Below are 24,080 nucleotides of genomic sequence, written 5' to 3' on the forward strand. Positions count from 1 at the left end.
ATTCATATTGTCAGAGCAAGGCCCTGGCTTGGGGCAGCTGGAAAACTGGGGGAGATCAGGTGCTGTAGCCATGCTGGTTAATTTGGGAAGCTCTCTTAGAAAGACTGGGGTGGTTATTTCAAGCCATGGTGCTAGACTTTCATAAGAGAGTTCTCTGCTCTGTGGCAGAGATGGGGATGCTGCTGGCTGTGACGTGCTGCCTCATACAATTGCTGCTGCTGGCACGGGTAGCTCCGGCTGCCTGATGAGTCACGCTGGCCGGGACTCTGAAAACCAAAGCCTCTGGAGTTTTCTCTCCTTCCTTTGATGGACCAAGTAGGTCACTCTCATCATAATGTGAAACGTATTCTGCTGCCAAGCCAACACGGACAGTCAGACTCTTTGGTCTGCAGAATACAGCAGGGAAGGGGCAGACACAGCAAAATCATTAAGGCTTTTATAATGCGAATTAAATAAATGTAACATTCCGTATAATGTAACTTAATAATAATTCCCTCTGTGGCACATTCCAAAACTGTATCCTTCACACTGCAACACAATCACTGCTTGCCCCGATGTAACTTTAGAACCCTTTAACAATGCTGTTTTCCTTTATTTATGGTTCAGTAGACAAAGGAAAATTAACTGGTATCTCTGCAGTGTACCAATATTTGTTCTCTGCTTAATGCTCCACATAATAATTGCCTTTTCTAAGATAACATTTAAGATAATTCACAGAAAGCTGTCAGGGAAAAATGAGAACTTCACACTGAAAATCCTCAATTACATGTTAGAATACTTAATTTATGTGAAATGTTGCTCTCCATTTACTTCTTGAGACTAATGTTAATGTTCTAGCTGTAATTCTAAAGTTAGAAGGAAAAGAAGTAGTCCCTTTTTGATGTTCCTGTTTCGTGTATGCCTTTGTACCATACCTAAAAAAATACTCCTCCAAAATGCAACATTACTGAGAATCTTACTCAAGGTCTGCAGTATTCAGACAAATTTTTAGCTGAACAATGACTATGGTTTTGTTTCTTCTCTTCTAATTTTTATTAATGAGCAAGCGTTGAGATTTGATGAAAAGAAAGGCAATTGTATCTTTTTCATGACAGTGGCATTGGGTTTGCTATTCCCTATGTTGCCTACTGCAGAGATGAAACAGAGAAAAACAATAGGTTCAGACTAAAAAGATGACACAGATTATTATAAAGTGCCTGTATGTACAACACAATTTCTATTCATTGCATAACCATAACAGTTAAAATAGTAAAGATATTTAAAAACTTGCAATGGATTTGTTAATTTTCTAATGCAGTTATATTTAAAATAAACAAATAGAAGATTAAATTGTGTATTTCACCATCCAAGATTCATGTAACCCCATATGATAGTTCTGTATTTAGGAAGATAGTTCAAATTAGACTTTGTTTGGACCCAGTAAAGAAGCCTATGAAAATACACACCAAAAGATGTTGGAGAGAGGATACTTTACTTCCAAGTTGTTATCCCTGACCTTCCAATGAAAGCAGCAGTGCACCAGGCCACATATGGTGTCCCTGAGGTCACCAGAGATCCATACAGTGGTGAGGAGGAGGGCTGGGTCTCTGCCTTGGCCTTTTGTTCCCAACCTTTCAATCCTCTGAAGCTCTATTAGTAAAACTTCTACCCAATCCAGAAGGCAGAACTCACAGTCACAGACACATCCTTAAAGTGTCTGAGCTGAGCTCAAAGTGAGATGGGCTTTGCTAAACTTACTGTTTTGCTTTTAGCAGTTTATCTCCAGGTATGTTGAGGAAGGTGAATTTTCCTCAATCCTGTCTTTTCGTGTTAACATTCTGTCAACAAGCTTCTGCAAGCTTGGGACCAGGAACGGTGCTGCAGAAGCCAATGTTGTTGTTGCTGCTGGGAGAAGACTATCACTAGTCATTGTCTTGCTGACCTAAGCCTGTAACGTATCTGAACTGTGGTTTTTTCATTTGTTTATTTGCAGATTATAATTTTAAATTTGTAAGATTTTATTTAATAGCCTTGGAGCTCATAGTCTCTATGCTCAAAACAGAAAATTTAAGTAGTAACCTAAATTAGAAAAAAGCCAACATCGAACTATGGAGAGATTTTACTTTTTACTTTCCAGAAAGGGATTTTGCTCTTATTTCCAGGAATTCCCCTGGAATCCATCCTTCTTTTCAGCAATGCAGCCACGCTGCCCTGCGGATCCTCCTCTTCCTCTCTTGCTCCCTGATGCCCCATGGTAGCTACCGCTGTTTGGCAGGCTGCGGGCTGGGCCATCCGGCTGTGCCTAGCTCGTGGGGTCAGATGGGAGAGGAGCCATGGCACAGTGTTGCAAACGAGCGTGATATGGGTCGAGCTGAAGCAGAGGTAGGCTGGGAGCTAAATGTGTGAGACTCCCTCTTGATGCATGAGATTTGACAGGTCTGTACTGCAAAGGCTACAATTTTAAAATCTTGCTAGGAGGGCTAGAAATATAGTTTCCTCTGAAGCCCAGAGTCAGGCTTGTTAATGATTCTCTATCTTTATTAAAAGAGGCTATTTCTTCTGGCAATGGAGGGAGCGTAACCCTACAATATTTCCAGGACATCTACAGAGTAAGTGTATTTAGTTACCCTGAACTGGTCACGTAACCTTTTAAAACATTAAATTCAAGAATCTGGTCCAATCACAGCCCAACCCTTCCTGTATTTCACTATGTTGTTCAGTTTAAAAAAAGAAACCTTGTTTTAAAAAGCTTTATGGACCAAGTTCCATCTACGTGAACTGTTTATTTAGGCAGGAAGTTACTCAACCACTATTTCTGGAAATAATGGGAAAGTAGTTGCATAGACAAGAGTACGAATAATGCCATTGTTGTCCTTTTATTCAAAGCTACCAGAAACCTCTCATTAGGTTTTAAAATTCAGTTTAGAACCCCAATTCTATCTCTAAATTCCTGTTTTGTTCTCAGGCTAAACATAGGGCAGTAAACAATATCCACAATTAACAAAGAATCTTTTAGTTCCATTTCATCTTCATAAGCAAAATCAAGTAGCTTTATACTTTCACTCAACACAGCAAACAAAAAGTGATAGCTGTTAAAACAGAATGAACAATTAACATTCTGTCCTTCCATAGCTGACAGTCCAGCATAGAGCCTTTTGCCTGGACTGAGTTGGATTGGTTGTCTGTGATGGTAAAGTTTTTGAAAATCTCTTTGAATTGGGATTAAGCAACTAGTTTTAATTCTTGACGCAGGGTAGTAGAGTTGACTGAAGTCAATCTTCTTCAGCTTCTCCAAGAGCTCCGATGATGGCTTTTCATTCCTGCATCAATTACTTGTTCATGAAAATTACTTATCAACTAAAATATCTAGACCTTTTTTCTCCCCTAATCCTTATTTCTTCTTGTTTTTATTCCTGCAAAACATGGTAGGAATCTCTAATTCTGACTAGAAAGGGAGGAAAAACAGAGCTGGTAAAAAAATTCCCAACACATTCAATGCAATATACATAAAATAAAAAGGTTTGCTCCATTTATGTGGCTGGAACATCCTCTGAGCTGTAACTGGATTGAAAAATTACAGACTGTAACAGAGAGAAGGGAATAAAAAAAGGTACTAATACTGTATATTTATTCTAAGCACTGTTGCTGAATATGGAAATCTGATTTGAAGGCTTCCAGATTTCAGACTACTTTCTATGCGAACACTGTTTTGGGTTCTGCCAGTTCCTCACCTTGGTCTGCAAATGACATGATAGACTGAATGGCTGAACTGAGGCACTGAGAGCAGTGTAGCTCTGGCAGCGAGGAACATGGCTCTCGCTGTGCTCTGCCTGCACCTGCTTACATTGCTCATTCCTCACCAACTGTACACATGTAAGTTTAATGTGAAGGGTGCACAGGCACCTCTGATGTTAGAATATGATACTGAACCATAAATCAGGTTGACTGTTTCTGTGTTCCCAAATCACTGAAGACACAATTTATGAAATATTGGATGTACGGTTACAGCTTCCTAGTTGCGCTCATTTGCCTCCATCTCTGGATATGCCTGCTAAAAAAGTTAACACTCAAGCATGCACTGCCAAATTCTCAAAACACCCTGTGTACTGCTATCCACAGAACTCTACCTGTTTGAGCACCTGAATTATAGAGTGTGTATGCTTCACTGATGCCAGCTGCTTTTTCTGAAACACATAGATATGCACACAGGTAGTAAGATTTGCACCCAAATGAAATTTTCAATCTGCTTTTTGCTCAAAAATCAGTTATCCTAGGTTCAAATAAAACCAAATGAGATAGGTAACAAACCTTCTGTTCAGCATAATCCAAGTGACTGGCCCATATTTACTAAGCTTTATTACAGTTACCTTTTGCCTTCAGTAAAACATAAAGACAAAGTATTTTTTTTTTAATAATTTGAAGAGAAATTATCATCCAGGTATCCCGGAAGACCAATTAATAAGGGAAAATACTGACCCCAAGCATAAAGTAACAGAAATCTCCACTGCAGCATTAATACTAAGAGAATAAAAGCCCCTTCTTCTAGACAATTCCATAGTCATGCTCTTCATTATTACTTTTCTCATATTTGTTACGCATATAGCTATTATGGGATGCAGTATTCAGTCTGCATGCTTTTCCAGTGAAGAAAGGAGATCCTAAGAACAGAAAACACTGCTGCTGATTGACTAACCATTTTTGTTCTAGTATTTCCTTACTCTATTAGATTAATCTAAGCAGCTAAAGATTGAGTAATTCTGAAAACACATATTGGGATTCCACTGCAGAGTGTTGTTTGGATTGTATTACAGAAAACAATAAAGTCTAACCATTTTTGTTTGTTTGTTTTGGTAGGAAAACATTAACTTTTGGTTTTAGCTTTTCTGTAGCTGAAGTTGAAAACATACTACCAAGGACACTTGCATACAGAGAGTAGACATTACTCTTTCACAGTAGAGAATTTAAAAGCACAGTTCTCTAACAACACCCCAGGTAGCTCTAAACAAGGTCACATTAAAGTTGCATGGTTCCTATTTGAAATGTAACTATGAAGTTTTTTCTTTTATGTGGTTAAATCTAAGTGCAGATGGTAAGGGTCAAAAATTGACTGGCAACTCATGTGCCAACCAAATACAGGTTTGATGTTTTCCCTTCCTACATAATTTAGGACAGCCAGAGAATTTCACAAAACCCTTTTCAGTATTATTTATCTGTACTGCAGTACCACTCAGAGGCTTCATCTGCAGTTCTCCACGCAGTGCCTTAACCACGAGATCATCCTTCCACGATACAATACCTATTATCTGCTGGAGCTTACACACAAACGTTATGAGCTGGTTAGAGCAATAAGATAGTATTTTATGTACATTACCTTAACTTGTCAGTTATCCCACCTTTTATACGTGTATAAAGATCAGGTATGAAAAAATCAGTGAAATATACCGAGCATTATTTTTACCACAGTCAGAGTACAAGAGCATATTGTCATATTTATTCCAGAAAAAATGACTGACTGATGAAACTGTAAGTGGGGCATCAGCTGTTAATTGGGGCATATTACATTCAGCATTTTTTTTTCACAAAATGTAGTTAAATGAACATATATCTGAATGAAAGAAAACCACATTCTTTGCTGGGAAAAAGATCACTATGCTTACATGAACTCCTGTTTTGTCCATTAGGGCTCTATACATCCATAACATTGTGAGCAGACTCCACTTGTAGAAATTTGGGTGAAAAGACAATGCCTTCATGTGATCACAGAAGGCAGTAAACACTTTCTCTGAGCTTTATGTATGGCCTGGGAAATGCATGGTGACCTGCAAGACAGAAGCCTTTTGCTTTCTTGCTATGCTTAGAAGTTCACTTGATGGCTCCAACAGGTCTTAACACCAGCCATGGGAGATGGGTTGTAAGGAGCCTATTTTGTGGGAAAGCAAGCTGAGGAAGTTCACAAGAAACATTTTAGAAGAACTAGATTTAAAACAGAGATCTCTATGACCATAGAAACAAGCCTCTATGGGTCATCTCTTCCAAGATGTTAAGTCACTTTCAGTAACATAACGTAACTTTCTAGTTTAACAGTTTTTTGAAACTTTTCTGTCTCAGGTAAAATTCATCAATGTGCGAAATCACGTATCATCATAATTTTTTTTTCCGCAGCACATACTTACATGTTCATCACCCAAACGAACTGAAAGGAGCACTGAAAACTTTCCTCTTGAATAAACAGATATAAAATGCAATTGGTGATGGCATTACCCCATAGAAACAGGAAATGTAGTAATCACCATTTTACCTAGTCATAATATTTCTAATGCTGTAACACTGCTGCCCCAGAAGGTCTTTCTTACTTGGACCACTGCAGCTATGCTGAAAAAAACATCTATTTGCAAGTGTTGCTGATTTGTATTGCTCAGTTAAACACACTTTGCAATCATCTAGCCTAGGTAAACAGCTCTGAAATGCACCAGGTAATAGCCTAAAATCTTGGGATGTCACTTTTAACTTGCCAATGCATACCAGCTGGGAATCAATGCTGCACCCTACCCAGAGGTCCACCACCTACTACAGTCTCCATGCTTGTGGCAATAGCTCTTTAGCTAAAGCGCAAGGTCTTTGCCCTTTTGTGCTTCATAGTCTTTGGTTCACATCCTCTTAGTCAGTGACATAGTGGGGTTGTTGTATTTTGCTTTGCTGGACTTTACCATTGCATCATTATCTACTCAGAAAAAGGAAAGACTAATGATGAGTAGCATTTCACTGCTTTCTCACAAACAATCATGGGTGAAGTAGGTTTTTCTCTCCCACTGGTTTGTAAAGAGCAAAAGAACCTGCTTTTCATTACAGTAGCATTACACAAAGTTGTGACTGATGACGAAAGAGCTCTGCGCTGTGGAAATGAAGACCGTGATTCAGACACTATTTTTCCTCCCTTGTGGAGAAAACTAATATAAATTAAGAAAAGGATCCTGAAATAATGATAAAGATTGGAATGCTTTCATACTGCCAAAACACCCAATTCAGATACAACTGCAGGTATTCCTATTTAGTATTCCATTTTTAGTGTTGATGTTTTGGTTAATAGACGTTTTCCCTTCCAGAATAAGGCAGAAGATTTCAATGTAGCGTTGAGACTAAGAGTAATATCCAAATTATTTTTGGCTGCATGCTGAGGAGAAGGCTCTGAATGTGATTTTAATAAACTGGAACTTCGAGGAACGAAGCCTCTACCTCAAAGATTTCATATTAGCAGTTTAGGGCCTTTAGTTATTTCTCATGAGCTACAGAGCCATTTCACCCATTAACCATTAGGCTGAATTGAAGCTAAGAAAGAATTAAACTTATTTTACATGTAAGTAACATCCACCACCCTCTATCTGAGATTAATTTAGCTGGGTCTCCATCCCAGTTCCTACTACGGACTTGCCACTCCATTGTGTAGCCTTTGCAGAACGGAGATTGCTTACCTATGTGTTGGGCCTAATTCAGCTCGGATGTGATCTTAGATGGATCCACAAATGACAGTGTCTGCAGAAAACACCGAGCTACCATGTATTCAAGTTTCCTTTACCAAATTACTCAGATGCCTAGCATTCAGAGTTCCCTCAATAAAAGCCATTGTTCACCTCCAGTCAGACCATCCAACAGAAAGTGTAAGGTGATCTGTAGAGCGCAGAAGTAGCAGATGAGACGCTGCATCAGCACTGCAGGGTGCGTATGCACCTATTTCTATCTGTGAAATCCTAGACAAAGGTAAGCTGAGGCCAAACTGGTCTTCAGGCACTTGTGAAAAATTACCGTGTTATTGTTAATGATGAACAGCAAGAAGACAAACCTTAAATTTCAAAACTAATTAACAGTAAAAAAATCTGATTCATGATTTTTGAAAACTGCAAATTGCTAGCACTGGCCCCAAAATGGACCAGCCTGCAGAATGCAGGAATGGATATCGAGCTGATCAGCAGTTTGTCTATTTGCTACTGCACTGAGACAGCCAAAGCAGAGAATAAGCATTTAGAAGACTGCGTGCAAATTTGCTTTCTTGCAGCACAGCCAGCATCTCAACATTATGAGTTTCACTGGGTGCCAGATGTTTATAATCTAGATGAGGCAGAAGAAGCTCAACAACTTCTGTCATGTAATATTTAAAGCCTGATTAGGTATTTCTCATTTAATCACATATATTATTAATTTAAATGAAATTACTGTTTCTCCTCACGCCTTTAACGAGCCAGTGCATAAAAGTTGGGTTGCTAAGGCAGAATGATAGCCAAGTATTCCAGTTTAGCTGACTGCATTCTGATTACTTAATAACGCCCAAGTATGTGCAGAATTTGTCCTTGCTGTGCGCCACACACAGTGCTGCACTACCGAAAAAAACTCAGAAAAGGCTGCACTGCGTTGGCTTAAGCGCCTTCCTCAGCGTGGCTTGTATTCCAGGTAGTCAAACAAGTCCACAGCTAAGGAAAAACGCCTGACTTTCTGCTCTACGGCTCCCACGGCACTAATGAGGGAGTCAAAAATGAACGGCAAAAGCCTGCTCTGAGGGGCTGACCGTACCGCCCTGGCTGAGCTCCGGCTGCCCCGTGGGACCGCGGCGTGCCCCGGAGAGACTCAGCCTCGGGAAGGGCAGCAACACCAAGCCTGGAAACGAACCGGGATACAAAGCCGGAGGAACGGCTACCGGGCACCGCGGGGCTGCCGGTGCGACACCGGCGTGAAGCTGAGGCCCCGCACCGCCGGGTCCCCGGCCCCCCCGCCCCACACCGGCTCCTCCCGGCGCGGCCCGGCAGGTGCCCGCCGGCGCACGGCCAGGCCTCGGGCCTAACTTCGGGGAACGGCCGAGCTCCCCCGCGGCCGCGCCGCCGTTCCCTCGCTCTCTCTCCCCCTCCCGCCGGGGGGCAAGGGGCCGGCGCCGCCTTATCGAGCCCCAGGCAGGTGCGCCCGGCAGGCGGCCGCAGCCCGGCGGCCCCCCCTCCTCTCTCCTCAGGGTGTCGGCGCGGAGCCCGCCATCTCGCCCCGCTCGGGGCTGCCCTCCCCTCCCCTCCCCTCCCTCCCGCCCCTCGGTGCGGGCCGGGCCGGGCCGGGCCGGGCCGGGCCTCGCCGCGGCGGTGGGCTTGGCTTGGCTTGCGGCTGCAGCGCGGGGCTCGGCGTGAGTCACCCAGCCGGCGGCGCGGGGAGCCGAGCGCGCAGGCACACGGAGGAGGAGGAGGCGGCGGGGGCGGGCGAGCGGGCGGCGGCGAGCGGGCGGGGGCGAGCGGCACCGGCTCCCCGCCCGCCCACTCACACATGCTGCCGAGCCGCAGTCAGCTGGAGCGCCGCTTCCTCCCCAGCCGCCGCCGATGACCTCCGCGCCCGCCGGCAGCCGCTGAGGACCCCCGGCGTCCCCGCCAGGGCAGGGGATGGTCGATCGGCCGCCCGGAGCCCCGTCCAGCCCAGCCCGCCGCACAGCAGCCCCGGCCGCCGCCGCCCGCGGGAGCCGCCGCCCGAGAGGAGCCGCAAAATGAACCCCCAGTGCGCCCGCTGTGGCAAAGTGGTCTATCCCACCGAGAAAGTCAACTGCCTGGACAAGGTGCTGGGGCGCGGGCGGGCGGGGACGGCGCCTCCCGGGCGTGCCCGCCCGGCGCCCCGCTCCCCTCGGCTCCGGCGGGGCGGGCAGGGCCGGGCCGGGCCGGGGCGGGAGCCGGCAGGTGGCAAATGCAGCGCCTCGGGGGCTGCCGCTGCGCCGGCATCCGCGCCGCCGGGCGACAACCGCCGTGTCACCGCGCTGGCGCAGGGCGGGGGGCGAGTGGGGGCCGCGGGGGGCCCGGTCCTCGCCGCCCCCCGCGGCTGCCCAGGGGATGAAGTTGTAGGCGGCCCCTGCCCGGCTGTAGTTGCCGGCGCCTCCCCGAGCTGGGGCGGCTCCGGCTGCCCCGTACGCCATGGCCGCCTCGGCGGGGCCGGTGCCCGCGGCACCGGGGTGGCGGCAGCCCCGTCCCCCGGGGGTGTCCCCCGGCGATGCCACCGAGCGCGGTCGCTCCGTAAATAACAGCAACGAGGCTGTGGCAGATGCGCCAAATTAACGTCCCCAGAAAGGCAAGGCGGTAGGAGCTACCGGAGGAAAAAACCGTATTGCGTGCTAAATTTAGTGCCTGTTCAGTGTACCAAAAAGCCAGCCGTCACATTAGTTGGCGATTTTATTCGCACAGCGTTGCGTTCGTAGCAAGCGGTCTCGTTTTTTCTTTAACGGGGCAGAATGTCAAACTCCTGCTTCAGTTATCTTTAAAATAATCTTGGCAAGGTCAGCGTCCGGAGGTCTCGGCATTCACCTTATCAGAGAATTTACATTTCCGAGAGTGTTTCAGAAGCACCTTTGCTTTCGTGTGAAAGTAATTATTTCGATTTAGTTTACAGAGATCTATAGTGCGTGGCCAAAATATTGACGTGTAATTGTGTTTTTACATTTACTGTACCCTAACATAGCTTTCAAAGCATCAGTATCGTAAGTAATTCTACTTTACGTTTCTTTACAGTACTGGCATAAAGGATGTTTCCACTGTGAAGTTTGCAAAATGGCTCTGAACATGAATAACTACAAAGGATATGAAAAGAAACCTTATTGCAATGCGTAAGTATTGTAAATGTCAAGTCTTGCAGAAATGCACATGAAAAGAAAACCTGGCTGTGGATATTGTCAAATAGATATTGTCATGCTGTAAAAACTTAATCTAGAGATGTGGCAGTGCAGTCGAGAGCAGTTTAGTATTTTTTCAGATGGCGTATTCTACATGCATTGGCGTGGTAAAGAGGAAACTATTTGATTGTGATGTGTTTAGGCAGTGTTTTAATATCAGATCTCAGAATGCAGATCTTTCCCTCCCAGAAAGTGTCGGATCTGGTGCTGACTCCTGTTAGATTCATTATTGTCCTGCTGGATTACAGTTGGCCATTATGCAGCGCTCTGTTCAGGGTTATGGACTTGATCAGCATTTTGTAATAAGAAAACAAACAAAGTGCTTCTCGGTTGTGTAGTTTACTAGAGACAATATCCTGTTATAGATTGTGACAGCCTATTTTTAAAACTGTTATGTTGTTTACATTTCTCAGATTACTGAACTAGATATTTACAAAATCCCTGCTTCTAGTGCTTCATGCTATTTTGTATTTTGCATGTCTCTTAGATTTTGATAAAACAGATTAATTTTCATTGTAGACTATAATCACATTGTATTCCAGTTTTAGATTTTGTTGTTCTGTAGATTTTGAAGAGTGCTTTGATGTTTGGCTTGCGAATGTTGCAGAAGAGCGTTTTGATACATGTAGAAAAAAAGTGCTTACTGTTCTTTGTGCCAGGCTCCTAAGATTTGCTAAGTATGTTTCAGTATGTTTTAATCTTTAGAAGCAGCTACAATGTGCTTTGTTAGAAGGATCTCTGTAAAGAATTTGGTATAAAATTTGATTTTATGTTCTACGTTATTCATGCATTGTTATTATTTTCACCTTTACCTACTTGAAACATATGTTTTAAGAGACAGAATTTGAAACTATAGGCACGTTATATTTTTTCCGGAAATATTCTGCTATACTTACCTTAAAATATTTGTTTCATGTTGAGGTAGACAGTCTATGGCTGGCCGTAACAGAATAGTTCAACAGCATATGCTCATTTTGTTCCAGGCTAAAATTGAAGCCAGTCAGTGCCTGTCTGTCTGAAATACGAGTTTTGTTATAAAAACTGCTGTGCTGCCAAAACTTGAAACACCTGTTTCAGTGTGCACAGTTGTACTTAGATTGCTTTAGGAACATATGGATTTACACATACACATTTCTAGCTTTCCTTGAAGTGCTTTACAGTGTGTGGGGGTGACATTAGACCTCTTGTAATAAGGTGTGGTTGGTTGCCAGTCTTAGTACTGTAGAGAAAGCTCTGTAGGAAGAGAGATACATGCTTCAACAGGTGGCACACTACAAGTTGAGACTAACCTAGAGGTTACTGACACTAGATGGGACTCTGCTTGTGGTACTATTTGAGTTGAAGTGTAAAAGTGCAGGCTTACATCCTTTACAGTGGTTAAAACTCTGATAACACTTTCCTGCCTTTTACCTAAATTTTTGTGGTTAAATTTCAGTGATGATACTTTGGTTGCTTGATCTTTCCTACGTAATCAGATACTTACTCGTACTTAATAATACTGTTTGTTTACAAAATCTCTTCTGTGATATATATTGGTGTTTCCATGCTGTGCATATTTAAACTCTGTTCTGGGAGAGTTTTTCATCTATGTAGTTGTGCTAAATGGTGCGTCCTTCTGTTTATGGATGAGGGGGAATAAGGGTGATGGATATGTTACGTACCATTCAGGTGCTATTCTTCCTGCTAGTTGCTTTAATGAGCTTTGTAGTAGTGATCCTTGAAAAAATAATCTCTATCTTTGAAATGTCCCTCAAACCTGATGGATGAAACGGGAAGAAACCATGTAAAACCATGAAAGAATGTTTTTTTTCTATTAAAGAAGAGACGAAATGTAATGTATAATATCAACAACGTGTATTTTGTTCTAAAGTTTCGGTAGACTTAAATAGTTGGTGGGGTTTATTTTTATTTTTTAGAGAAACTTTGATCAAATTATTAAATAATTTCAAGTGTTCTGTGGAACCACGAAGGGAAGACCAAGGTGTGCTTTGTGGTTTCAACAAACTTTAATATCCTTCAAAGGAAGGATAAGATGTTTATGCAAAACGGTGTTATGACTTAAATTATCGTATTTTGACACAGTACTTTTGCATCTCAAGGTTACTTATTTGCAAAGCAGACACCATTATAGTATTTCAAATTCTGATGTGGCTTTTCCAGTGTTCATTAGTAAGAGGCAAATCCATTTTTGTGTTAAATACTGCTTGATCAGAAAATCTGTGAAGAAAAGAATGCAAATTTACTCATACAAACACCTACAAGTACTTGACAAAGAGCAATTACTGTTAGACTGTTTATTGAGGCCATCCATCAATGAGAGTGTGATTTGAAGATAAAAGTGAAGCAGTATGCACTGATTTGAATGGGAGACTAATACCATGAAGTTGTTTAATAGATTTGAAAGCCGTAGTTAGCTTTGTGTAAGGACGAGTTGTAAAGCATGTATCTTCAGTAATTTCTGTATCTGTTTGTTGATTAACAGGTTAGATAATGCACTTGATTATATTTTGACCTTTGAACTTAAGTTATTGCACTTTTTCAGGTGCTGAAATTAATCATTTTTTCTACGTTATTGGCAGAGATCAGAAGTTACTTTAACTGTAAAATGTAATTGTGTTTCTGTTAATATCAGAAAAAGATACTGATTTGTGAACATTCAAATTACAGTTTGGTGGAGGAGAGTAAAGTCAGATGGATTAACAGGAGCTAGTGAACCAAGAAAGAATATATTGTGAAATACTTTAATCCAGTGACCATTAGAAAAGAGCAGAAATATTTGTAAATGCAGGATTCTGCTTTTTTTAAGGGCAAGTTTTTTGCTGGGCAGCTTGTCAGATTTCCAGCTAAACGGTTGTATATGTTCCTTGTGGTAAAGGTACGTTGATAGCATAAGTAATAACTGGGCTACTGACATAGTAAAACTGGTACAGGTCAAGAACCTGAGTTGCCTAGTATTGCACTTCTGTACTGCTTTTGTAAGTTGTAGATTTATGAAAGATTTTGCAATTAGGCTAGAGAGAAAACTTTGCCTACATGTCCTCGTGTATAATATGGCTTTCAAAAGAATGATCTTTAACACAGTTTTCATGAAGTTCCTTGATCTGTCTCCTTTAAACCTTTCAGTTCTCTTACTTGTAAAGATTATACAACTTTGTTCCCTCTTTTTTTATTATTTACATAATTTTTGAGCTGTTTGAGTCAGTGATAGTTGATCTCTGCTTGTTTGTGTAGTGCTTAGAATATTGCGCTTTCACCTCAGCTGGGACTTGCAAAGTAGTACAGTACTTTCATGACTTACCATATTGTGTTTCTCACTTTACTTTCATTCATGTTTCATCTGAAAGGCCTCATACACAACATTTTGAAGCTTGTAGATGCTTAGCACGTGAACACTGCTAGGTTTGCCTTAACAACTTTAGTCTTGCCTCTTATTTGCTGTCTGACTTTAGATATGTAACGTTGCCAAAGAGCTGCCTGATTTGTGAAATAATGTTGACAAGACTAAGGGCTCAGACTTGTAGTCCGATTTTGCAGTTCAGCCAGGTGCTATACATTGCCTGAAGCTGGTGAATGAGCCATTCTTTGTCTCTCTGAATGTGCATATAGGTAGTAAAAGAAAGGTTAAGACAATTAAAATGGCGTGGGTAATCCGATGATTTGTTAAATCAAGGTGGCTTTAATGCAAATCTGATCCCTAATTCCACTTTAATATCTGCAGATAGAGATTATTAAATACTTGTTTAATATAAATGGAAATGATAAGAAAAGTTGTTGTTATTATTATTATTTGCAAACTCAGAGTTGATTCTTCCCAGCTGCAAACAACCAAGATGATGCAAGGAAATGAATGGCATTTTGGCAACTAACCATCTGTGTACTAGTTCTCAAGCTTGTTAAATGATTGAATCGTGTAGGATGATTTTATGGTAACTTATTCTTACGAATATTCATATAAATACTTTTTTGACAGATTCACTAGACCAAAACATGACTACTTTTTATGCAAAACGTAGAAGCTGAAATGCGTATTTTTGGAATGTTCTCTCCGCATTAGCTATACCTGCTGATGCAAATAGACTTCCTGCATGTGTGAACACATCCGACAGAGATGTATTTTTTTAATTTCTGCAAAACCTAATAGCTTAAGCTTCTGCAGACCTGATATACCCTCTTGCCAAAGGCAAAAAACCTAACTGTTGGAATAAATTCTTCTGAAATATTTAGTATCTAAAATTTTGCTAATTGCCTGCACACAGGGTAGCTTCATTCAAGTTTTTATTTATGACAGTCACCATATGGAATGATTACGTAACTTTAAAATTTAAATCTACTGTCATCAGTCTTAGTGTGGATTATTGACATGAAGAAAAACTCATCATCACTTTATTTTTTCTAGATTTAATTTCTCTTTAACTCATGCCAGTAGGAAATAGGCATGCAAATACATTTGAAATATTGTGATGTTGTTAGAAGAATTGTACTACAGTTTCAATCTGCAAGTGCAGTCAAACTTTATATTTTAAGATACTATAGGGGAGGGATGAAAAATGTCAAAGTTATTTTATAACAGCTTGGAAATGGTAAGAACATGGTACAACTTTCTGGACAGTCGGATGGGCTGGAAAGTGGAAGCAGTTGCTTGTAATCAGTGGATGAATGTGGCCATTAAATGGAATCCATTGTCCTGAAAGTTGAACTCGTGTATAGAAGTTTGGTTTTAGCTGTGAAACATGAGTGGGTTTTCTTTCTACTGGTCAGAAAACTTCTAGAAGGTGACTAGGAGTGTGATTATATTATCCTTACTAAAAATAGTTAGCATTATCTTATTTTTCAGTATTGATTTCAGCAGGTGACTATTTCTCAGTTTAAATATGGCAGGGAGAAAGAAAATGAGTAGGTAAGGAACAGCAAGAATAATCCTTCTGAAATATGATGGAGCCACTTCTAAGAGCTGTAGTAAAGAGAGCGCACAGAGTAAACAGTTTTTTTTTTTCTAATTCTCCATCTTCAACTGTAACTTTTTTAGCGTAAGAGGATAACACTGAGATTGGGTTGGGGGGGAAGATTTTTTTTATGTCATGGTTAACCTTACAGCCAATTACGTGTTTGGTTTTTTTTCTTGTTTTGGGCTTTTCAGCTGCTTCTGATCATTAGATTTGATCAAAAGTAAGCTATTATATGGGTCAACCCAAAATGGTCATTCTTATAAAAAGAAACAACCCAGAAACTCCCATGCAAACTTTAGAAGGCAAGGATTTGCACTTTATCACTTTATTAACTTTGTGTATTGAAGACTTTCCTCTTAGGATGTAATATAAAATGAGTAATGCAAATAAATGAACCACTAGAAAAACAGCTGGTAAGGGTCTCAAGTCAGAGTCAAACACACCCCTTCATTGAAGTCCATTATTTCTTGTTCAGCATCCTGTAAGTGTGGACTCCAGTATTTGAAACCAGTTATCATGTCTCCCCTCAGCGATCTTTTCTTTAAACAAAACAGCTCTAACTCTTTCCTCGTAGATCATATTTTCTGGTAATTCTTGTTTCTCTACCTTCAGTTATCTCCAAAGGTTTTTTTTTATTTATTTATATGTATATACATATATATACACACACATACATATTTTCTTTCAGTTGCAGTGCCCACTGGAGCATTATTAGACCTGGTAGAATGGCAAGTGTGCTTGTGCAAGTCATATAATTTCTCTCCTAAATCCCACTGCAGTCTTTGCTGGTTTTTTTTGGTTGCAAAACTGAAACTATTGTTAAGTTATATTCAGATTGTTGTGGGCTACAGTTTTATCTTTCTATGCAGAATTGCAACCTCAGCAGTTGTTATTATCCATTATCTGAGCAGTTAATTGTTCTTGGCTAAGCACAGAATCTTCCACTGGGTTCTCATTGAACTAAATCTCTATTTTTCCCCAGGCTGTTTCTCCAATTTGTCAAGTTCATTTTATATTCTAATTTTGTTCTCTAATGTGCTTACAGCCCCCTTCTATCACCTATCAACCTTCCCACCAGAGAGCCTGTAAGCACATCGCAAATCTAGTATGTGTAATCTTCATTTCATCACCCAGGTTGCTTGCTGAAGGCCTGGAAGGGTATTTGGGCAGTGTGTACCTCCATGGTCTGATGCAGCCTTCCCTTCTGTAGTGAGCAGTGATGAATGAGTGAAGTACTTTATCGTCTCAACCTATTCATGGAGTGCTAGATCAAGTGTCAAGTTCTGTGTAAGAAAGAAAATAAAATTGTGAAGGAATGTAATTGTTGTGGATATTTATGCAACTTCTGCTTAAACATGAGGGACAGCTACAAGTAGAGGAAACATACATTCCTGCTGCTCGGTGCTGTGGTATCTTACTTGGTTAATTGAGTATTAAGACCAAAGCAGTATTGGTGGTATTCAGTAATGAAAAGGAAAGTAGGACAAGAAGCCGAACCTATTTGCTAGAACAATTGAAGGATCTTCTTGGGCAAAATATGTTTGTGTCCCTAAAAGGTATTTGATGCATATCTTTAAACTCTTTGAAGAAGGCACATGAAAACACGTGGTGGGTTGACTCTGACTGGATGCCGGGTGCCCATCAAAGCCACTCTGTCGTTTTCTGCCTCAGCTGGACAGGGGAGAGAAAGTATAGTGAAAGTCTTGTGGATTGAGATAAGGAGAGGGAGAGATCATTCACCAATTACTGTCACAGGCAAAACAGACTCTACTTGGGAAAATTAACTTAATTTATTGCCAATCAAATCAGAGTAGGGTAATAGGAAATAAAACAAACCTTAAAACACCTTCCACCTCACCCCTCCCTTCTTCCTGGGCTCAACTTTACTCCTGATATCTCTACTTCCTCCCCACCGGCAGTGCAGGGGGATGGGGAATGGGGGTTGTGGTCAGTTCATCACATGTTGTTTCTGCTGCTCCTTCCTCCTCAGGAGGAGGACTCCTCACACTCTTCCCCTGCTCCAGTGTGGGGTCCCACCCATGGGAGACAGTCCTCCATGAACTTCTTCAACTTGAGTCCTTCCCACAGGCTGCAGTCATTCACAAACTGCCCCAGCGTGGGTCCCTTCCAAGGGGTACAGTCCTTCAGGAACAGACTGCTCCAGCGTGGGGCCCCCATGGGGTTACAAGTCCTGCCAGCAAACCTGCTCCAGTGTGGGCTTCTCTCTCTCCGTGGGTCCACTGGTTCTGCCAGGAGCCTGCTCCAGCCTGGGCTTCTCACGGGGTCACAGCCTCCTTCAGGCACATCCCTCTGTTCTGGTGTGGGGTCCTCCAGGGGCTGTAGGTGGAGAACTGCTCCCCCGTTAACCTCCATGGGCTGCGGGGCACAGCCTGCCTCACCATGGGCTGCACCACGGGCTGCAGGGGAATCTCTGCTCTGGTGCCTGGAGCACCTCCTCCTCCCTTTCCTTCTTCACTGACCTTGGTGTCTGCAGAGTTGCTTCTCTCATATATCCTCACTCCTCTCTCCTGCTGAAGTTTCCTGTTGCGCGGTTTTTTTTCCCCTTCTTAAATATGTTATCCCAGATCTTGGAGCCGGTTGGCATTGGCTTCATCAGATATAGGGGAATCTTCTAGCAGCTTCTTACAGAAACCACCCCTGTAGCCCCCTTGCTGCCAAAACCTTGCCATGCAAACCCAGTACAGAACACTTTGTCAGAGTTGCTGAATACTGTGCATGACGAGGATGGTGGTTAGCTGCAAAGGAATTACTGAAGAATAATCATCACTGACACTTGGACCTTGGGAAGAGTTGGGCTGTGGGCTGTCTTTTGATTGCTGTGACTGTGTCGGACTAATGGGATGCAAAAACGTTTCTCAGGTTCCATTTGAACATGTTCAGTTGGCTGTGTCCTGATATGATGTTTGATCAAGACGTGCTTATGACACCTTACCTGCATGTGCTGGTGGGTGTGCAGGCAGAGGACTCTGAGCTCCAACAGGTCCCTTGGTTTGCACTGTTGCAAGTTGTGGGCAACACCATGGAGTGCTATGGCTTAGCTGCAGCCAGCCTGCTTCCCTGCTGGTGCAGAGTAGAAAACTGCCCGGAGGGAGAGGAGTTACCTTTTTTCTCTCAGAGCAGGTGAATTCTCAGACTGCGCTGAGTCAGTACTGTCACGCGTAGTACCTGATGTGTGAGTATAGGGTTTGTGTTTGGAATTCACAGGTTTTAATATTCTGCCCATTGGTGTAATTGCTCCAAAGGGACAATTACAATTTAGTGTTATTTAGGATGTTGCTGGGGCAAATACATAGGAAATATGCAAATGAATATTATACATTTTATTCTTATTTTTATTCAAGACTGCACTAAACATGACTTTCAGAGCTATTTGCAAGAAGTGGTTCTAGAAATCCGTGTGTGGAATCCTGGTCTGTTGCCAGTTTATATCTTGGCTCAAGTAAATACATGTTTTTAATTTGTATGATCATTGGTCGTTGTAGACTGCAGATAATTTTTTCAAGGAAGAACATGTGCATCTCTTCAGCACCTATAGTCATAAAATATATTGAACATATATTCTTAGGGGACTGTAGTTGCTGACACACAATTTCATCAGTAAGTGGGATTTTCTTTGCTTGCTATTATCCTAGCCACTGTTAACACTCAACATAATCTTGATTTTTCTTAATAGCTATTACTTTTCATACTCATTCCTAAAGATTGATGAAGTTTGTTTCATCATATTTACAAAAATATTTAGGCAACAAAACAATAGATGAAATTCTGTGATTCCAAATCATTTACTTATTTGCATTTCATAGTCTGAGCTTTGGAAGATGTAATAACCAGTTGTAGCAAGCCTGTGAAATCTTGATGGTGTGTTTTGTTAACAACTTTGTGATTTAACTGTTTGGCGTTTTAAATGTTCTAAGCCACAGAATTTCCTATCATATTTGCCGAAGAACTTAAGAAAAGTATTTTCACTTGGCCGAATTTTAAGTTCTGTGTAGCTCTGCTAATGTTGATGGTTGCAAGTAAACCTGCTGTCCTGATATACTCTATATACTTTATAAAGCTCTAAGAAAAATAAGTGTATGTTCCAATCTTTCATGTCACTTTGAATTTTCAGAGTCAGCGATGTCAATAGAGAATGACAACATCATGTCAGCTCAGTGTCAAGAAGCATGTTTTGCTGTTTACATATTATGTCAGTGGAAGCTTATAATAATTATCCAGACAACATACAATCTTGGATGAGTGGTCGATTAATGTTATTTTCATAATTTTGAATATTGTGGGGTGCTTACAGAAACCTTGCTAAATTTAGAGACTGTAGAAGTTACACTGAGGGCAGAGTTTGGCTGTGTGGTGTTGAGGTTCCCTGAAAAGGAGGCAGTAGGCAGGACTTGCAAGGGAAAAGTTTGCTGTAAGAAGAGGCGGGTGAAGTACTTGTTGAATAATGGGTCTGCCTGAATATAAACCAATTAATGCCACTCCTATTTATGTCATTTCACACAGCAACTTTTTGAAAAACCAAAAACCTGCAGTTAATTCTCCTTCTTGATTTACAGATCAGGCCATTTCTTCTCTCTGTGCCTCCCTCCATCTTCTGATGTTGGAGTTGATGTTGCATCAGTGTTGGCCAAGCTATTTTCCTTTTCTTTCTGTTTGTGTTGCCTGTGTAACTTCTATTTGTACCAGGTGGAAAAGTCTGGATGATGAGCAGTGCAAGATTTTTAATCTCTCACATTTCCTCTTCCACCTGTCTCTTCTGCTCCCTTCCTCTAAATCCTCCTGTTCTCGGTTGCGGTGGAATTATGTGATGGTAGCTTATCTCGTAATATCTTAATACGAGGAGGGCACAAAAATGTGTGATCAGTGTCACACTTGAGAGAAGACTACAGCAGCTTAGTTTTAAAAATGAAAGACTAATTGTAATTTGGCCAGTAATTATTTAAGCATATATTGCAAAGGCTTTTCTGGGAAGCGCGTAGTTACTCTTCAAAGAGGATTTCTTAAAATGTAGAACTATATGGAAACTGTGTAAGTTTCTTCCTTGCTTCACAGTTTCAAAAATTCACACTATTTTTTTTTTTTTTTTCCCCTTTAGGAGAGCAAATGTTTGGAGGTAGTCCATCATGTTCTGCCTCTCTAAATGGCAGCATTTTTCACACAGGTGTATTGGTGTAATGCCAGTTTCACAAATTTAAAAAGAAATTTTTGCTGCATTTTAATTTCATTATACCTCAGGTATTTTTTTGAACTTGGCAAACTAAATGGTAATGGCTGTTTTTTTTTCGTTTTGTTCCAGTTTTACGCTGGAAGAATTCAATAACTGTAATACGATTCCTCCTGACATCACAAAATATATTTCTATAACTAGAAATACTTAGGGAAAGATTTAAAAAAAAAAGATGCTGATTTTGGACTTAATTAAAATGCAAGTGGCTAAATTTGTGGAGGGGAAAAGTGGTAAGATGAAATAAATTGCCGAAATAAAAAAGCATGGACTGTTCCCGCTGAACAGTGTAGAGTGGGATACATTCAACATAGTAGGGTGTTCACATGTTGCATAGCATTGGTTGTGTGCATCTGCAAATGCAAGAGGGAAGAAATTTCTGACTGGATTGCCAGGTCATACAAAAAGAAAAGGGGCCAATATGAGGATTTCTAGCAGCAGAAGTACTCAATAGCTGGTTGATCAGGAGATGATTACCACTGGTAGAACTGGCAGCATGCTTGGTATGTTGCTGTAAGGGAGGTTGCAGTCCATGTTTTAGAGAACCTGCCTGAAAATACATATGTAGGAAAGCAAAGCTTCCTAAAGGACTCAAATTTATTTTTTTGGAACTGCTGTTTGTGTTTGATACAGTGATGCTAGTGCCTTTGTTGATGTTAGTATTTGATGGGTAGTAGAGAAGTGATACCAACGGGGGGATGAGTAAAGAGAAGGAATGCCTGTTGGAAGAAGCTTTGTTCAAAAAATAGTTGCTGAATGGCCCATCATGTAGGCACATTTGATATAAATTTTACTGTTACATAGGGAGGTCTGAAAGTTTTATTTTGAAGTAGTTGATAGGAATTTGTCAGGCTATCAGAAAACAGAGATGAAGTTTGTTAAAACAGTTATTAGCATAACTTGTTGAGACACTGTGGCATTAGCACAAAATTGTTAGGAGGAATGGGGAAAGGGAAAACCAGGCTGGAGGAAAAAATATCAAAAGATATATTTCGAAGAACAATATTTTTTGAAATAGTGAAAGGAATTGACACCTCTAGTAAATGAGACTGAGAGATAAGTATTATGGGAAACGTAACAGTGATGATGTGTCTACTTACACAAGGGAAAAAAAAGAGTATGCGTGCAAAGAAGCAAGGATAGATGGAAAAGAGAAATAATTTATAAAAATGTTGAGCTTTTCAATTTAGCAACAGCAAGCTAAATTTCTGAAATGGTCACATTTTTGGGTCTTTGATTAGGAATGGGGTACTGTCATGGTGAGTGGTCAGTAGGGATATGTCATGAGCTTTTGGCTTATTTCGATCTGAAGATCAAAAGAGAGACTAAACAGTCATTCTGAGATAACTCAGTATTTAAACTGGTATGTGGCTTACATTGTAGTTGTGTTGGAAATCTGTATTAACAAGAATGGAAGAAGCTAGAAGAAGATAAAGGAAGAGCAAATAGATGAGCTTTGGTTGAGTTAATGGTCAGTCTGCTCCATCTCGTGCTTCTCCATGCAGGCAGATCTCATGGCTGCATGGGCCGACCCAGAGTATTTTGTCAGTCTGAGTTCTGTTAATTCTGTCATTCTTTTAATAATAAATTGATATTCAGAATAGAATAAGAGATACTGTTATTATATGAAATATGATTTGGTTTATTGGCGCTGCAGGTACTGAATATTTTGTCCTGCTTTGAGGAACTTGCCGTGAGGTTTTAAAATTGTTACGAAGTTAGTCATAAGAAATATCAGGACAACTGGAAAAAAATACAATTCCTCACTTAATTTTATGCCCCCTGAAAAATATTTCTGTACACTGAAACAATAGGCTGCCAAATAGTGTCTCCAGGAAGATGAAAAGCATGAGGGGAAACTAAGAAGTATGGTGAGAATTGTGTGAAAATGAGAACAGCATATGTGATAAGTGATTTTTCTGATAGTCTAATGCAAGCAAGGGTGTATTGCAAACTTCCTTTTTTTCCAGTGAGGTGAAGATGGATATTCTTCTGAGCAGTAGTAACTTAGGTTGGTGCTGTTAATATTTTGGATTTATCAGTTATGAACAAGTCATCATAGAGAGTTATTTTTGCAGTTTGTCTTGAAATGTAAGAGATCATCTGGTTCTGTAGGCTACTAAGCTGCTTCAGTACTATGAATATTTTTGTAAAACTTGGAAAACTGGGCTTTTTTTACTTATTACTTCAGGAATTTTGGAAAGACATTCTGAAGTCTGAACACAAGCTGGTTAAGCCTTGTATTAATTCATCCCTGTGCTAAATAAAGACCTTCTTTCAGGATGACTCTTGTCTTTGTGGAGGAGAGACTTGAAAGAGTAGCATCCAATTTCTTGTACTGATTAAATGCTTAACTTTCATGACCATGCTACTGCTGTTTCAAGCCTCATTTGGGTCAGCAGCAGGACTCTCTCTTACTGCCCAAAAGGCAATGACAGATAATGTCTCCTATGCAGAATAATACTGTATATAGAATATATTAACAAAAGGAAAATTTAAGCTTGTCAAGTTGGGTGTGAATGTGAAGGAGACTGTAATGTGCTTTTAGAAGTTGAAGGAAATAAGTTAAACATGATTATTTTTCTCTAATTACCTATTTCACCCTGAGGAGAATGGCAGTTCCCCCTTTTTATAGCTTTCTCCATTCTGTCACTTCTGCTGTGCTGGAGATGTAGGCTCTGGTGGACTTAGTTTGGTGAGCAAACAGGCCCTTTTGTTTTTTTCTGCCATTTTTTGTGCTTTGGCAAAGTCACCTGGCTGTTCAGTGTCAGAATGCTCCAGTGGGTGTCTCATCTCCATCAGATGCCTCAGGTGTGACAGTAATTCAGCATCTGCTGTGACCACTGTCCGTGGTGTGAGAGGCAGGTGTGTTTCCCTTGTATTTTCCATCTGCACTGTTTGTATATGTTTTGGGTCTCGTGTAAATGTTTCAGTGTCTCTTTTTGATGTATATCTTCAAAAAGACTGCTACAGTAACGCACTACTTCACAACTGGGATAACAGATATTAATACATGCAGTTAATAGTGACTATACATCTTACACGAAGGAGATCGGAACTGGACGATCAGGAGCAGACTTACAATGGATCTTTGAAGTTGATAGTGTAGTAGATTAACAGTTCATAGTAATAATTAATACTAAGTAATTTTATTCCTGTTCTAATTTTTTTTCAGTGGAAAAATTGTCAGATGTTTTGCATGAATCTGCCAGTTTCAGTGGGTTTTTTTTCCTGTAGG

The 24,080-nt window shown here is 41.0% G+C and overlaps 1 protein-coding gene across 2 annotated transcripts in view; it reads left to right on the plus strand.

Moving 5' to 3' along the window:
* Positions 1 to 9,306: 9,306 nt before the first annotated feature.
* Positions 9,307 to 24,080, plus strand: part of NEBL (nebulette) — a 270,025-nt gene continuing 255,251 nt past the window's right edge. For both annotated transcript variants that reach the window (XM_074834325.1, XM_074834332.1), the window contains exons 1-2: positions 9,307 to 9,553; positions 10,494 to 10,588. In XM_074834325.1, coding sequence (XP_074690426.1) covers positions 9,485 to 9,553; positions 10,494 to 10,588 — 164 coding nt within the window. In that variant the 5' untranslated portion in view covers positions 9,307 to 9,484. The remainder of the gene's footprint in view (positions 9,554 to 10,493; positions 10,589 to 24,080) is intronic.

The sequence above is a fragment of the Strix aluco genome, chromosome 1 (assembly GCF_031877795.1).
Source record: "Strix aluco isolate bStrAlu1 chromosome 1, bStrAlu1.hap1, whole genome shotgun sequence".
In the NCBI taxonomy this organism is placed as follows: Eukaryota; Metazoa; Chordata; class Aves; order Strigiformes; family Strigidae; genus Strix; species Strix aluco.